The sequence below is a fragment of the Lepidothrix coronata genome, unplaced genomic scaffold, assembly GCF_001604755.1.
Source record: "Lepidothrix coronata isolate B3197 unplaced genomic scaffold, Lepidothrix_coronata-1.0 Scaffold20, whole genome shotgun sequence".
NCBI lineage: Eukaryota > Metazoa > Chordata > Aves > Passeriformes > Pipridae > Lepidothrix > Lepidothrix coronata.
Window position 1 is genome coordinate 5,297,100 of NW_016690200.1, and position 17,441 is coordinate 5,314,540.

Consider the following 17,441-nt stretch of genomic DNA (forward strand, 5'->3'; position numbering starts at 1 on the left):
CACAACACTGTTACAGCTCCGCTATGAAATGGATTTTACAGAACACTTGAAATTTTTAGTGGAGTTTACAACCCATTAAGTCATACAACACCAAGAGCAAGACACGTCCTACAACCCAGCATGTCACTTTATTACAGATTTCATTTCTTAGCAGAAAAGGGAGTTACAGGGCTTTGAAACACTGAGCAGTTACAAAGCAAACAGTGGTGGAGTCGCCTCCAGTCGATGTGGCATGACAGGCTGACAGCTGCTGTTCAGAGGAGTTGTTTGGGCATGAAGGAGCAGATAAGACTTTTTTTGTGCTAAACTGGCTTTGTGGTGGAGCATTCAGGGTCTCTTCATGAAGCTGTAGAGGTGGGGGACGAGGTAATCTCTGTAGTGGCCGTCTATGAACCCTTTCCCGCTGTTGTGCACAAACCAGCACGGCACGTCGGTCCCAAGCACACGGTCTGTCCTGTAGTCCTTCTGCACACCCCTGGGAGGGAGAGGACACCCAAAATGAGAGTCACAGCATGGCAAGGAGACAAGAAGACATTGATAATCCTGCTCCGTCATGGCACTGTTCAGCCTAAGTGGTGAACTGTGTGTCTTCCACCAGCAAAAAGTGGAAACAACCACAGAAGGCAATTAATTTTACAGTTCTATGACCTCGTGGGCCTTGGGGGGATTCCAGGCACTTACACACAGACAGACTGTCCAAAGTCAGGCAGCTCTAAGGACAGAATAGTTCATGCTCAAATCTTGTGTTCAGTTTTGGGCCCCTCACTCCAAGAAAGACATTTCGGTGCTGGAGCATGTCCAGAGAAGGGCAATGGAGCTGGGGAAGGGTCTGGAGCACTAATCCTGTGAGGAGCAGCTGAGAGAGGGCGGGGGGGCTCAACCAGGAAAACAGGAGGCTCCTGATCTCTACAACTCCCTGACAGGAGGGTGGAGCCAGGTGGGGATCAGGCTCTTCTCCTGGGTAATAAGCAATAGGACAAGAGGAAACGGTCTCAAACTGCACCAGGGGAGGTTTAGAGCAACTATTAGGAAAAATTTCTTCACTGAAAGCGTTGTCAGTCATTGGAACAGGCTGCACAGGAAAGTGTTCAAAAAAACATGTAGCTGTGGTGCTTAGAGACATGATTTTAGTGGCAGACCTGTGTTGGGTTAACAGTTGGACTTGATGATCTTAGAGGGCTTTTCCAATCTTAATGATTCTGTGAAATACGAAAGAACCAACTTGTTTCAAGTGTTTTAACAACTGCTAAACCCAGATTATTACCAGAGAGAAAACAGGGATTTTCCCCCCAAGATCCTTGAGACTCAATAAGCCTGCAGACTGACATCCTTAAAAAGCAGATTTAGAGATAAATAAAGCATGTGATTCCTACCTGGTGACAGTGAACTTGTTGCCCTTCACTTCCATAATGGCTTGTGGTTTCTCTGGAGGTTGCCCAGGTGTTTGGTGGTGGATGGACACTTCTGGTTCAGAGGCAAACTGACCTGATCAGAGAGAGGTTTAAAGCTCTTTGTGCATCCTGATCTTTTAAGGCTTTGTGACCTTTTTAATTTGAGATCTTTGAGGCTCCATGTCAGCTGCTGCTGGGCCTTTTTGGAAAATCAGACTAGTTCCAGCAGGAAAACCCCTCATGGATCACAGGGCACCGTGTCTCCAGTGCTATGGGATCACCCACACCAGGAGAATAAAGAGCTCTGCTGCTGAGCCAACACACTTGTTCTAAGAAAGCAGACTGGAGCTGCAAAGACTATTTGGGAAAACGATCTCCTCTGTTCCTCAGGATTCCCACACTTTAAAAGGAGCCTTGAGTGGGTCCATGGCTTATAGGGCTGATTTTCCCTATGAACTGAGCCTATGCTTTTGTTTTATGCCACTGCCAGAAAGGGCTGTCATTCAGGGGAGAGCTGAATTACAGGTGTTTGCACAGAAATCTTCTCAGAAGGAAGGTTTGAGGGGTTTGTTTAGGTCTTTTTATTTTCAGCTCGCAGCAGTTTAGCCAGATGGGGAAAGCCCTGTCACAGTGTCACCAAGTCTAGTTAGGTCTGTTCTGAAAACATCCTCTCCACCTGGGACAAAGAATAATCTCCTGGTCCCTGATGTTCTACAGTGTCCTTGGGCATTTCAGGACATGGAAACTTTCCCCATTCTCTTCTTGAATAATTTTCACATCTTCCCCATTGGGATACAGACTCCAACAAATTAACGGCGTGAAGATGTGCCAGGAGAGGTTTAGCTTGGATATTAGGAAAAGGTTCTTCATGCAGAGGGTGGCTGGGCACTGGAATAGGCTTCCCAAGGAAGGGGTATGGCACCAAGCCTGCATTTGGACAATGCTGTCAGGCACGTGGTGTGATTCTTGGGTTTGTCCTGTGCAAGAGTTGGACTCAGTTATCCTTGTGGGTCCCTTCCAACTCAGGATTTTGAAATCCACTCAAAGACCTAGAAAAACCCCTTCCTAGTGCCCTGCTGCTCCCATTACTCGACACCCAGCCCTTACCTATCAGCCCATGGGCTGAAGAAGAGAACTGGTTTTCAGGGGGAATGTAGATTCCCAAAAAGTCAACATTCACTGGGTGTTTCTTCCACACACGGTGCAGCAGAACCATGAAGGACATCTCCTGCCCCACAGTGATGGTAACGTTGCTTTCCTTCTTCACAGAAACGAGAAGCCTGGCAGAGAGGAACCAAAGGACAGGCTCAGTTCATCTGCTCAAACAAAGGCTCTCAGACCCCTTGAGATGCTCTCAGGTATCCAGAACACCCACACAGAGGTGGCAGATATGCCAGAGAATCCATCAGAGCCTTTAGACTGGTACTCAGAGGTCTGGCAGGGCAGTGCCTAATAGGACAGGCACTTCATGCCAGTGTTTAAGCAACCAAACCTTGCCCTACAAATTTAAACTCTTGCTACAATGAATGGAGATTTTGGAGGTGATCCCATCACCTAAACAGTGTTGTAGGGTGTCCAACATGTCCAACACTGTTAATCTGCAGGTGAAGGTCTCCTGGTGTTGTGAGTCATGTCATGGCAGGAACCCTGAAGGTATCTCAAATAGCATTATGTGCTTGTGGGAGCAGGTAAAAAAACTGCTGCTCAACTTACTGTTTCCTAACAATGTGCCCTGTGTCAGACCAGGTCAGTGTGATGGCATGAGATCCATCTTTCAGCGTTATAGTTTCTGTGGTGATCTCCACTTTCAGTCCTTTGTTTTTGAAATAAAAACCAATTTTGCCGAAGTATGTGTTGAGTTTCTTATTCTCCATTTTCTTGGCCCCAACGAGCTGCCCGTTGACCACAACTCCTGTGAATAGAAGAGAAGAAATCTTGAATCTTGGAGCACTGCCTAGAGACCTGGAGTTCTGATCTCAAGAGGAAGCACCATGGGATCAACAGAAACAGGAACTCCTCTGACTCCATGTTTTTCTCATTTTGCCAGCTAAGAGAAGAGAATTATTTATTAAACCGCCTCCTGATGCTACTGTTCACGCCTTAGCAAAATAATCTGGTGGGAATTGCTGTTAGGTCTTGCTGGGAGTATGAGCTGATTCATAAGCCCTTCAGTCCCTCACTCTATGAAAAGCATGGAGCAGAAAGGGCAGTGGAGGAATGGTACCAAAATCCAGTCTAGCTTCACCTACCCCAAGATACTCATTGCTTTTCATATAGGGCAAGAGCAAACAGGCTAAAGTTGTGCCAGGGAAGGTTTAAATTGGATATTAGAAAAAATTTCTTCACTGAAAGGGTGGTCAGGTATTGGAATAGGTTTCCTAGGGAAATGGTGGAGTCACCATCCCTGGAAATGTTCAAAAAACATGTGCATGTGGCACTTGGGAACATGTTTTAGTGATGAACATGACAGTGCTGGGTTAATGGTTAGACTCAATGATCTTTATGGTCTTTTCCAAATGAAATGATTCTATGATCTTGCCTCCTTTCCCAGTGTTTGGCCATCCTCACTCCTACTCTGAATTTCACCTGTTGCAGCTCATTTCTGTAGCCTCTTATCCTTTAGCAGTGCATCTTGGAGATGTGCCATGCTCCACCTTCTGATTAGGTGGTTGAGAACAGCAATAAGACTTCCTGTGGCTCTTCTTTTCACAAGCTTTATCAAATTCAACTGTCTCAGCCTCTCCCTCTGTGCCCTCTGCTCCAGCCCCGTAATCACCTTGGTTGCCACCACTTAATTTGATCCAGTTTGTCAACATCTTTCTTGTACTGCAAAGCTCAAACTCCAGATATGGAAGAAAATAACCAGAGCCTCTGACCACAGTCCTGTCAGCACAGTCCCCCCTGTAGACAATTCCCCTGCTCCCTCAGAATATCTTTCAGACCCGAGACAAGAAATCTGTGCAGTAAAATAAAACATGTTTTACTCCCTTACCGGTACCAGGATCAGAAACCAAGTTTAGGATCTTCCCAGGCTCTGAGTTGATATTGAAGCAGATGTTCCTTTGGCTCTTGGGCAGGTGGATGATAAAATGTGGGTCGTTGTCAACTGAAACCCAGAAAGCAGACAAGTGTGAGAAGCAGGTCAGCACCTGGCCAGGGGAGGGACACAGAGGCTGAGACACTTTGCTCAGGGGATTTTGAAGCACTTTTTGGGATTCCTCACAGGAGGACAAAGGACCTTTCCACTCCTAAAGTAGCTAAGGAAGGTCTCAGATGCTCCTCACAAAAGCCCCTCAGACATTTCCTCCTCATATATTTTCCCTGTTTAAGGGAAGGCTCAACCTGGAGTTTTAGAAGCAGAATTTTATTTCTCCATGATGGAAGCCAGCCTCCAGGTGGGACCAAGGACCCAGTTAGACACCAGACAGGCACATATCTTTGAGGTCTAGGTCCAGGATAGGACCTAGGGCACAAAAAGCAGGTTTTGGGTGACAGCTCTGTTCAAAACTAATATCCAGCCTCCCCTTGACCAGCCTGTTTCCAGAAATGACATCCTCCCAGGACATCCATTTCTCAAATTAAGAAGCTCTTAGACATGTTACAAGTCCACATCATCATTTTGATGCTGGGTAAAGATACACCCTGCCTACCTACATCTCCCTGTCACCACTCAGACACACAGTGAAACAGGCCAGTTTCCTTTGATTTGCTGGTTTTCCTCATCTTTTGGAAGTATTTAACTCTTCCTAGTGGACTAAACAGATCCCAGACCCTTGATCAGGAATGTCTTCATAGGAAGCAGTGGAGTAGGTACCCTCTAAGGAGCTTTTGAATGTCTTGAATATTTTGAATATATAGAGTCTCTTGAATAAAGCCCTCAAACATTTTTCCTTATTCTCACCAACTGCTTGATCTTCCTCAACTTGACGCCAAGGCCTGTTCTGATCAACATTTCAAGGAACAAAAAGAATTCCCAGTGCAAAATGCTCGTATAAGTTGGACAGGTAATGTTGCCTTGCTCATCTTCTTTTCCAAGCACTTTCTTCGCTATCTAAACTCTCAGTTTAACCCTTGAGCTGTGCTGAGAAGGAGTTTGAGAGCTCTTTGTTTGATCACTACTTAAATACACACATTTCACGCAGAGTTATTGCAGTTACACCGTGTTTATAGGCAGTGGTTCTCACAGCTGGCTTGTTTAAGTAGGCACTAAACCGTGGCAAAGGCCCAAGAATTAACAGGATCCATCAGTCATCAGTGCACTCGGAGATTTTTATCTAACACAGAACACTCATCTGTCATTTACAACAGCAGTAACTTTACAATAGCTTTCATCTGTCATTTTACAGTGGGAGTAACTGTGCACTGGCTTTGCTACTGCAGAGAAGCTGAAGTTAAGCTGAGGGAGCAGCCCCAGCCTCAGAGAAACACACAGCAGCACATGGGGTCACTGAGGTGCTTTGGATCCTATCAGGATCCAAAATAGTTTCATCCTTGCAACTTACAGAGCATTTTTTACAGGTTCATCAATTCAAAGCCAAAACTGCTGCATATTTTATAGAGAAAAAGCTTGATTTTATAAAGAAAAAGCTTAGTTTGGAAGAGACCTGAAAGACCTGCCTGCCAGGGGCAGAAACGCCTTCCACTAGACCAGGTTGCTCAAATCACTGTCCAATGTGGCCTGGAACACTTTCAGTGATGGTGATGAGTTGTTAGGTGATGGGTGTTGCTGTCTGGTGTTTCTTTGAGGAGAAATATTGTATATTTACCTCTGTTGATGCTCAGAGAGGACACAGGAGGACTCCTTTGCTCAGGCATGTAGCTGACTGGCACAGCTGTGACATTGGCCCAGGCTGGGATACCTTTGTTGTTATTAGGTGCATTTGGAGTTAATCCTAGAGTACCTGTCAGATGACAGCCATAGTTAGGGTTCTGTAAGTGCTGACATATTAATAGCGTAATTTTTAGAACACTGCAGTAGATCAGAGCCTGATGTCTTTATATCAATGTAAAGCAGGTTTCCACACCATTTACAACAGACAGATTTGTGTAATGAAGCCAAGATGGATTTACTCCAGTATCTCCACCAGTGGATTATGACTTACTAGGGCAGCTGAACAAACCATAAGCTATCGGTGAAAAACGGAGCCTGACTTTTTAATCCTTATTTATGTGAGTAGCCCTCCCTTTATCAAAGCCCCCAGTGTAAGGGCCTAAGTGTTTTGCCAAATAAAAAGCTGACTTTTAAAAATTTAGCATGTGGTAAAAGCTTTGCTGGCTTGGGGCCTGAGTTTGAGGTGCCTGACAAAAAGTAGGACTCTTCCTGCATGCCCTGGGATGTCCCACATACATAAAGGTTGCAAAGAAGTGTAAGGATTTAATATAACATCCTTTCTACTTCCCTTCTACTTGAACTCTGTCTCCCTTTGCCATGATGGAAGCAGGAGAAAGTGTCCCATCTCTCCCACTTAGTTCATAAAGCAACATGATCTTAAATGATCAGTTTGTTTTGACATCTTGGCTGATATTGACTGCTGTGAAGAGGAATAAGGGGAAACAAGAGCTGAGGGACAACAGAAGGACAAAAAAGTGCACAGCTGAATCTTCTAAATCTCTGTCAGCATCTTCTTCCTTGTATCCCTAATTCAGACCAGAGGCTGCTTTTACACAGGCAGTCACGTGTGAAGTCAATCCAGATAGGACAGGAATGAAAAACTGGACAAAAAACTTCTGAGTTCCCAGGTCATATTAATTTCACAGACTCTTATGTGTGGAGAAGCCGTCCCATTGACAGTCCAGTTTTGCAACAAGTCTGCCTTGTCAATCCTTTGAAAAGTGAGAGATTTCACTGTAAAACACAGTCCCTGTCCGTGAAGGTACACAGTGCCGCTCCGGTTGGAGTTGTATAACGACAGACAGTAAATTCTATTTCAGATTACCCATTCCATGCCTTACACATGTCAACTTTTTGGTAGAGCCCATGTGTTGCACAACCCTTAGCACAGATTTACTTTGATATTATTTTTACGAGCTCTACCCTCTGCTAAGGTTCAAGAGTCTTGTCCCACTGCCCTTGAAATCCATGGATGCCTTGACCCTGCTTTCAGTGCTGTGAAGTTTTGACTATTCCATTAAACACAGAGACATGAGATCTCCTATTAAAATCACTTAAATCCTCTGTATCATCTAAATCAAGATAATTATGCTCTGAATTAGTCAGCTGGTGCCATGTGTAATGAGTTGATTACATGTGAATGCAATACATGCTATTTCTGGGCTGGACTGTTTGGTGGCTGTCAGCTGGAGTAGGCAGTATAAGTAACACTTAATTTCTCTTTTGATCTCAGCTGTAGACAAGAACAGTAAATGAATCTAAATATAACAATTGACAGACATAAGAACCCCGTGTAATTGAGCCAGAACATTTTTATAGTTATCCAGAAGCACGAGAGCTGAGCATGCAGGACATGTGCTCGGAATTTCAGTGACGATCCCGTTCAGTGTGAAATGCCAGATGGATAATGCTGTCTGTTGGTGTAATGTGGGTTATTTCCTTCCTTCACAACCAACTATGAATTCTCACATTTATGAATAGGTTTTAAATCAACAGAATCAGTTGTTCAAGGGGTTAATCTCCTACTCTCAGTGGTTCTGTAACACTGGTGGTGTTTTCCTGACAACCACAGCTGTGCTTTTCCAAATCACTGACTGATGAAGGTGCAAAACAGCTGCTGTTGAGTTTCATTGGAAGCACATGGCTGTGCAGGGATGACTCTGGATGCACTGGACATCCAGGGATGTCAAGAGCTACTGCTTTGAGATTGACTCTGGTGTATAATACTAGAACAAGCCAGCTCCACATCATTTGGCTGGATGGAAGGTTGCTGTAAATAACGAGGTCTTTGGAACATTTATTGAAATAATGGATTTAAATCCAGAAGTTTAATTAACGAGGGACTCAGTTGTTACAGCAACTCAGATTCCATGACAGCTTGTGACTGATTGAAAACAATTTAGGAAGCTTCCAAAGTTTAAAAGTGGTGATAAAATATGGTTAACTCAATTCTACAGCTTCAGGGCAGGGAACTAGAGGTGTCTGTCCCAGTGAGAAGATGTTCAATCTGTGAAATTGTGCACTTATTGGAAAAATCATCACTGCACAGTCAGTCCTCACTGAAGCCAATGGCTCCAAGGAGCACCTGTGTAGCAAGATGCTCTCAAAGTGGCTGAAGATTTGGTCAGCTTTCACTGAAAATACAGATTATCCTTTAAGTGGAAACACCTGGTGTGAACAATGAACACAGCTGTTCTTCCAACGCCAGGAGAACAAAGCCAAAATGAGTAACACAGTAATGTGCAGAGTGAGACACTGACCTGAGCAGCAGCCCTTCCTGGGGTCTTTGGGCTGGTCTGCCAGCATTATCTCATCCTTTTCGGCGTTCTCTATCAGCATGGCTGTGAAGGGGGTGACGATATGATGGTCCAGAGACATCTGTAGGATCGATTTGGTGATGTTCCTCTTCAAAGCTGCAGTGGGGGCTGCATTTCTGGGTGGAAAAAGAAGCAGAAGGCATGGTTAACAGCTCCAGAGGGCAGCTGCTATGGCAATTCCACCATGGAGTGGTCATAGAGCCAAACCGGGAGGTGTTGTGAGAGGGAAAGGCTGAGGGCCTGTGTGAATGCACTCTCCATAAGGAGACTGTTTTTGGCTTCTGCGGGCTTTGGCTTGGGCTCAAAGAAGCCCAGTCCATCTGCTGGTCTCAGTAGGAGACTTGTTTCTGCTTCAGAGGGGATTGATACTGAACTGCTTCGTGGCTTTCACTCAGGCTCTGTAATCAATTCCTCAGCCCCACAGCCAGGTCTGTTGGACCACACCTCTCCTCACCTCTCTGCCATCATCTGGTTGACAGTCAGATAGGCCCACAGCTTCCTGGTGAACTCGGGATCGGCGTATCTGTCTTTCTTCATGAACCCATCCAGTTCCTCAACATCTTTCAGGGTTTCCATGACCAGCTCTGCGTTTGCCTATGCAGCCAATGAGAGATAAAGGTAAGGGCAGGTGAACCAGGAGAATGAGGTGCTTTTGAGCTCCCCTCTTAGCATGGTTGGGGTTAAGGACCCATTCTGGCTCTGCCCATGGACACTTCTAGGTGAGAAAGTCCCAGAGCCGTTGGCTTGGCTGCCATGGGGAGGGGAGATGTAACACAACAGTCTTCTCTTAAAGACACTTGTGACAGTAGATTAAGTAGTTTAGGAAGCTGTTAACAGTATCCAAAGAGGGTACTACCACATGCCAAAAGTAGAGGCTCTTAACAGAGCTTTGTAATCCTCCCCTCAGGCTTTTTCACATCCAGTTCCACTGAGGAACAGGAACCAAACTCTACTTTCTCCCACAGACCCTTGGACTGCACTGTGTTTTGGCAGGAAAGAATGTTGAAGATGCTTGATTTTTTTTTTCCCTGCAACTAACAAATGACAACTCCTAAGCTCTGTATGAGTGCAGATATTTCAGCTCCTCTTCAGAAAGAAGAATCTGGATATAGTAGAATACCCACTCCATCCCAGTCCACCTGGAAGAGCAGCCCTGAAAACATGGGGAAAGCCTAATCCAGGCAGAACACCAAAGGGCAGTGCTAGGACTTCAGACATTTGTAGATCCATCAGCTTGAACTCCCCAATAGTGGGAGGTTCAGGCATGAAAGGAGCTGCCTTAGGGGATCTTCCCTACATCTTTACAAAGCATGAAGGAAAATCCGTAGTCTTAGTCTGGTTTGAATCTTGATGGTACAAAAATCAGAAGGAAGTTCCTCTGGCAGGCTACAGGGTGCAGGTCCTGACTATTCCTGGCTGTACCTGAAGTTTTTGTGAAACACTGTTGGACAACCCCCCCATGAGTTTTCTCACACTCCCACTCAAAACCTAAGTGGAAAAACCCACTCCACTGGCAATAACCTTCAGCAGGGAGCCTGTACACATGAGTGAGTGAACCACCCCAAATTCTCCGAGCAGGTATCCCAGGGACACCTTCACTCACTGCAGTCGCTGTGACGACGCTCTCCAAGTGCTGCAGGTTTTCTGAGTCCACCTTCCCAGCCACTACAATCTCTGAGCCACCAAAGTAGTTGTGGAAGCTGCTCTGGGTGACGTCTGACACTGACTCCTGGGGGTAGTTGAACTGAATCTTCTTCAGGAGTGGGGTGGAGACCTGGTTGTAGAAATTCTGAGATGGAAGGAGACAGAGAAGTGAGTTTGTTGTACCTAAAGTGACCCTCCCACACGTGCCACTGTTACTGAAAGGACAGCAGGTGACAAAACCTGGAGCCCTAATGAGCAAGAGGGACTCTCCTTGTCTCAGAGATTGCAGACTTCTTCATACTTACACCTTAGTACACTTTTAAGGGGGTACAGCAAGAATATCTGGTCCAAGTCTTGTGAAAGTCAAAGGATGATCAGAAGCTCATGGGCTGTGCTTTTCCTAGACCTAAAAGGCTTGAGCACAGGTGTGTATGGGCCTGAATCCACTCTCAGGTTGGTCAGCTCTTAGGTAAGGCACACAGCTGCTTCCCATCTAATTCTTGTCAAAATATAGACTTATATCTCCTTTTCACTCACTTCTGTGCTGTAGACTGTGTACCCCTTTCTGACTCTGTTGTACCTGGCTGATGTGAACTGGGATGTGTGCACATTTGGGCTTAGCATATGGGACCAGAGAGAGAAAAGAGGTACCCATGCAGTGCTGTGGGTGGGGGCTGTCTCATACACAGGGGCTGCACTCTCAGGGCTGTTCTGTTTGGCAGAACACCAGGTAGTGTGTCCTGGCACACCTGTGTGGGAAGGAAGTATGAGAAGCCTGTACACATGGTGAAATCACTGGATAGTAACAGTATAAGGATGTCAGAGTTTGGTCAGCAGCAGTTGTTGCTCACAGACTTGGAGCCAGAGCCTCCTTGAATTGAGCCAGAGCCTCCTTACACCGGCAAGGTCTGGATTGTCATTTTGTGTTTATATCCAGGCCTTTTATTAGTGCTGAAATGGCCTAAAGTAATATCCAGGCCTTAATTTCAATTCAGAAAAATATTTTTTTTAATAGTTAAAGTTGTTTTATAAAATATTAATCCTACAAAGGGAAGTAAAGGATGTACTATAGATACTGCAATAACTGTAACTAGGAGCACTTAAACTGAAATACAATTGACATCTTGCAGGACTCTCCAGGAGAAATTATGCTTTTTGTGACCCTCTTTACACTGAAATTACCCAGCTCCACAGCTGTGAACAGGATAGGGGAGTTTCAGAGGCGGTGGGTCAGAAACACACCTTCATTTGGGCAGAAGTCTCCTGATTTCCAAAAATCCTCTGGGCCATGCCACGGTTGTCGGTTGCGATTCTCTGCAGGAAATCGTAATCCACGTCAAACCCAATCCCGAGGCAGAAGAGAGAGAATTCATCCTTTATGCTCTGCTTCACATTCTTCTGGATCGTCGTCAGCTTCAGCTCACCTTGGAGACACAGAGAGGGGGACATTCCCCTGAGCAAGAGAGGAGTCTCCTTCAAGGTGAGCACATTCGTGCTCTTCCAGTGTCTCTGGCTCTCTCTTAATATTAGGGAAATCTAGACAACAATGCCAAATTTCCATTTTGCAGTGCCTGCAGCAACATTTGAGCTTCTCCTGGATGGAGATCAACAAATTGTTTTCACTGAAGACAATTTGTTTGGACTCTTTTTTTTTTGGTACCTGATGCATTTTCTCAGGCAAATCCCACCAGCCTTTCTTCCCACCCAAAGCAGGATCCTTACCTACTGTCGGGTCTCCATCAGACACCAAAACAATCATGGAGACCGAGTTAGGGTCCAACATGCCTAAATTTTGGGCTTCATTCAGGATGAAAGTGGCTCGGAGAAGAGCTTCGTTGATATTTGTGCCTGTCAAAGACAGAGTGAAGAAAACGAGTTTGATTCTTATTGAGTCCAGATCAGTTCTAAGATTATAGTGGAATTAACACGGACAAGACCTGAGATCAAGGCAGCAAAACCCCTCCTCTGTAATGCTTGTGGTACACCTGCCTGCACTCTGGCTCCCTGTATCATCCCAGGCTGTCATCTTCATGTGGGCCCTCCCATTCCCCCTCACTAATTCCAGCGGGACCGTTTGAGGTGTTGGAAAGTATTTGCTGTGGGGAGAGTTAGTGGGTTTGCAGGCAGGTGATTGAATGACAGCATGAAGAAACTTTCTTTTCTGGCCATCAGCCCATTCCTTGGACAAGAAGAGGTGTATGTTTGCAGAGTTTATCTAAAGGTTTGATTCATGGCATGGAAGGGGCAGAGGAAGAAATCAGTGTGAGGGTAACAGGAATCTGATGGCTGAGCAGTCAGAGAATAGGTATTTTCTTTGTCAAGAAAGAAAAAAATCAGTGAATCCAGAGATGACAATAAAATGCTGCACTGAAACTGGCTTTTCCAGATGGGAGCAGGTGTCTAAGCTTACCTCTTGATTCTTAAAGAGTAACAAAGTCAGACAGCATGGTTTTCTGTTCCCAACACAGATGTGATTTTGGACAAGTCTGTAACTTCATGTTGCCAGTGAAAACTTCCAGCTACTCCTGTTTGTTACCAAACTGAGGTGCACTTCAGTTGGACTACCGATCCCACCATTTTGGGGGGAGAAGCCCTAATTCCCACATGACCATTCTCAGGTGCTTCTGTGGTTTCTAACATATCAATCGCCCTTTGTTTCTTTTCTGCCACAAGGATCTCCATCAGTCAGGGTCTAGTCTACAATTTAGAGCCAGTGGGGAACCTGGAGTTGGGCTACTTATGATGGCATCCTACAAAGGCATGGGATGGACTTGACCTTTCAAAGAACTTTGGGATCTATGAGAGTGGAGGTAGGACCTAATGACTAAAGGCAGCTGTTCTATGGTCTGTGGTCTATCTGCCCTACCTCTTTCAGTAAAAGGAAGTGCCATCCCATCCCCTAGCACAATAAAATGCAATTCTTGCTCTCATTTAATCCCAAGGCATGCTTTTCCTACCTTGGGAATCAGACTTTTTGTAAGGAATACTCTGCCAATCTGAAGGCTGCCTGAGGTACCCATTCCTGTGATCTCTAACTTCCACGAGCACCTTGCAATCAAAACCCCATACCCCCGTTGGGATGGATTGTCTGGATGTACTTCTTGGCATCTTCAACCTGCGCTGGGGTGGCTGAGACCAGGTTGTCTCTCCAGCATCGGACGTTGTGGTTGAAGTCGATGAGGGAGAACTGATCAGCAGCACGGAGCTCACTCAGGATTGCCTTCATGGCCTCGATGGTCTGAGGAGAAATTTGAGAGAAGGTAAGTTTGTATTTCCTGTTGCTAAAAGCTTCTTCTTAACTCGTGACTGCAGGCAAATGATTGCCTCTGGGGAATAGCCATGTGGGCACTGAAATCCAAAATGGAATTTGCTGTCCAAATATCTCCCTTTTTTTTACACTTCTTGCATAAAGTTGGACTTTCCACCAAAGAAACAGGAAAAATGCAATTAGGAAGATTAGGCTCATGTGACTCAACCCAGCCTTGCTAAACTTCTGGTAACCCTGAGTGAAGTGAGAGGGAACAGCACTGGAGGTTCTGGAGAGAGCAACTGCTCAGATCAGCTCAGGAGTTTTAGCTCTGTCTGCAATGCAGTTGTTTCAGGCTGGGTAACATCTTTTTGAAGACGTGTGATTTAAACAAGTGACAGTTAGCCTGTATCCCAGTTTTGCAGCACTGATTTCCCCACAGAAGCAATCTGCCAAGACTCACTATCGTGCTCCAAAGCAAATTCAAATATACCTGGATCATCCCTGGCTGATGTTTGTCTAGTCAGTCCTTAAAACCCTTCAGTGACACGATATGCAACCTCCTGAACTCCTCTTTCAGAACTACAGGGTTTTTCCTAATATATAATATAAATCTCTCATGCTGTAAATCCATCTGATTCCATCTTATTCTACCCTGGGTGGGTATGATTGTCAGTTGATGATTTTCCCTTTTAGAACAATTGTTTGCATGTTTGGAGGCTGATTATGTCTCTCCAAGTATTTCCTTTTGCAGGTTAAAGGTTCATATTTTTCATATTTCTTTCCCCCTCTATGGGTTATGTTGTCTAAAGAATTCTTACTGCTCTTCAGAGGGCTGTCAACAATTTGTCCACATTTTGAAAGCAGGGCTGTAGTACCCCCACTGAGGCTTTCCCAAGATTCAATAGGGAAGATTAGAGAAAAAGGGGTCAGAACCTTTGCAAAATGTTATGTGATGTCAATTAAAATTTTAATTTGGAGCTAAAATCTGTATTATGATGGCACCACCTCTTTCTTGCAACATAGAAGGTGTATTACAAATAAAGAGTAAAATTGTGGAGTTTTTGATTCACCAAATATTCTCCAGATTCACTGAGATTTTCAGTGGAGTAAAGAGTAAAGAATTAAGCTGGTATTTTGTGTGCCAGTGTGTTACAGGATTGCACGGTAAAGCACATGGGAAAAGTTGGCAGGAGGCTCATTTTGCAATAGAGGTCAAACACTTACTTGTTTCATTTTCAGTCCCCACATCGAGCCACTGACATCTATCACAAATAAAATGTTTTTGGGCAGTGGATCAAGATTTTCTGGAGCAAAGAAGTGAATGAAATATCCATTAAAAATCTGCAAAATAAAATAAAAATATCACAGTGAAGTGAGCTATAGAAAAGATTTCAGAAAACTCAAGACAGCAGGAGAGTAGAAAATTCTTATTTTCTCAATGAGCCAATTATTTTTCCCTATTTTCTTTTACTATTCTTCTTTACTGGACAATTCTAACTTTCAGGTCTGCAGGTCTCTGCAGCCTTACACCATTTATACTCCACAGTCTTTACTTTTCATGGATTAAAGTCTGATTCTCAGACAACTGCCATGCACCAACACAGGGAGAAATGAAAAACATTTTTAAAAAAGACTGTTCTGCCTGTAATAATTCAACCTCATAAGCCAGCTTCATGTTAACATAAAAATAGTGATGTTCTGGTTGTCTCCCTGTGATGTATTGGTACAACATCCAATGACTCTGATTCAACATTAAATCACCAGAGTGCTGTTAGGTATAAAGACACTGGATTTTGGACACGACAGGAGTCTGCTCCTGACTATATGTAAGCCCATGTCTTAGTCATAAATTAAGTAAATCCATTCTGCCCACTTAAAATCTCTCTGTTCTTTCAATTGGATACAGAGCTTGTTCTCGTGCTTATTCTCCTGAAGGATGAAGTTTAGCACAATTTGCTTAATGACAGCAATTCTTGTACTCCCATATCTCTCTCCCCAGTGGAGCAGCAACACTCACTTCCAGTTCCCCACCAGTGGTTTCTCTGTTCACATCGTATTGCACCACAAAGTTTCCGTCCACTGCTGTGGAGGAGCACGTGGGGCATTTTCGTTGTTGGGCCATCGTTGGCTTGAAGGAAACATGAGCCTTGAAATGAGAAGAGATCATCAGTCAATCAGGTGATGTGTGAAAGGTGGACGATCGAAAACGCGAAGAGTCCAGCTCTTCATGAAACACCTGAATTTCGCTGAACGCTTCTCTGTTTTCATTATTTGCACTCTCAGTTTAAGCGGAAAATGGACTCCAAAGGAAAACAGCACCAAGGTTTGCCTGGACATGTTGATTCAGTAGTAGCAATTATGATGCAAATAACATGACCAGTCTAGAGCACCAAATATTTCAATTAGAGCTGTGCAAGCCATTTCTAGTAAGTAACGCATCGACTTATTTAACATTTTCCTGGTTGAAACTATCCGTCATTTTATCAATATTTTTAATAGATTTTAACTGTTTTTAATAGATTTTTTTCCCCAAAGAAAACAAGAGCTCTTTTGTCTGTAGATTGAGCACTAGGAAACATTTTAATTAGTCACGTGTTTTAGTCACACAGACTTTATGGTTTTTTTCCTCTGTTTTAACTGGATAACTTGAAATTTCCTGAGAAGATAAGATATAATATAGCCCTATAGTACCTCTGAAATAATTTGCTGAACTGTGAATGTAGGTGAAAGAGACATAAATTTGAGCCTGTATACCAAGAAACAATACTGCCTGGAAGATAATTATGGAAGTAAAGACAGACTTTTGCCAAATTTTTGCACGCTCCCAGCAGGTACAAAAAAAAAAATGCCGGGACCGCATAGGGCCAGGTGGAAAAAGTGAAGCTTTCATGCTATTTCCAGTCTGTGACTGGTTACCTTTTTCTCTCCCTTGGAGATGGTGGTGATTCCATCAAAATGATCTCCAAGTGAATTGGGAACGTGGACATAGCGAAGTCCCTGTGGCTCAATAATGCGAACGTCCACCTAAAGGCAGGAAGGGAGGACATTTAGCATGGAGCAGTGCCAGGGTGGAACCAGGATCTTGGGAACTCTCCACAGACAAACTCCAGCAAGGGGGTGAGTTCCCCTTGAGAATGTTCCAGTAGGGCCAACCCCATTCATGGTGGGGATCCACGCAGTGCTTAAAACTGAACATGGTGGAAAGGTAAAATGAAAGTGTCCAAAGAACAGAAAGAATCTGGGGGAAAAGGCACAAAGGAAGCACAAAGTGGCTCTGCCTCAGTGCTGCTTTGGGTTAGGAAGCTAGTAGGAACTCTCTGTGATGAGTTCTTTCCCCCTCTACTCATGCTATTGACAGTGCAGAGAGTACTTTTGCTTTTGTTTGGATGGCCAAGGTGATTTGGAAAATAGATTTTTTTATCCTGTCAGCCTGAGATAAGGCTTTTTTTTCTGGTTGTGTTTCTGAATAGTTAATAAGACAACCAGGAGGCAGAACACATCCTTTTCAGGAGGACTAACTCAGGCCTTTGGACAGCTTGAAGCAGATCACAGCCCGCACCAAGGAAATGTGAGCAGCAAACTTTTGTATACAGTTTGTGCTGAAACCATGGAAAGCTGAAGAAAACATTTATGAAATGGGAACAAAGAATGGTCAGATGGAAATGCCCAACAAGCCCTGCCTCCTGTGTCTGTTGATGGAGGACAGAGGAGACCTCTGGATGAGTGTA

At 44.4% G+C, this 17,441-nt stretch overlaps 1 protein-coding gene across 1 annotated transcript in view; it reads right to left on the minus strand.

The window, feature by feature from the left end:
- Nucleotides 1-109: 109 nt before the first annotated feature.
- Nucleotides 110-17,441, minus strand: part of ITIH2 (inter-alpha-trypsin inhibitor heavy chain 2) — a 27,153-nt gene continuing 9,821 nt past the window's right edge. Inside the window, exons 7-21 of the mRNA XM_017807763.1 lie at nt 16,630-16,737; nt 15,731-15,859; nt 14,938-15,054; nt 13,533-13,701; nt 12,186-12,311; nt 11,706-11,887; nt 10,423-10,608; nt 9,274-9,413; nt 8,763-8,935; nt 6,158-6,292; nt 4,384-4,497; nt 3,105-3,303; nt 2,499-2,671; nt 1,374-1,485; nt 110-475 (exon numbers count right to left, since the gene is read on the minus strand). Coding sequence (XP_017663252.1) covers nt 328-475; nt 1,374-1,485; nt 2,499-2,671; nt 3,105-3,303; nt 4,384-4,497; nt 6,158-6,292; nt 8,763-8,935; nt 9,274-9,413; nt 10,423-10,608; nt 11,706-11,887; nt 12,186-12,311; nt 13,533-13,701; nt 14,938-15,054; nt 15,731-15,859; nt 16,630-16,737 — 2,211 coding nt within the window. The 3' untranslated portion in view covers nt 110-327. The remainder of the gene's footprint in view (nt 476-1,373; nt 1,486-2,498; nt 2,672-3,104; nt 3,304-4,383; nt 4,498-6,157; nt 6,293-8,762; nt 8,936-9,273; nt 9,414-10,422; nt 10,609-11,705; nt 11,888-12,185; nt 12,312-13,532; nt 13,702-14,937; nt 15,055-15,730; nt 15,860-16,629; nt 16,738-17,441) is intronic.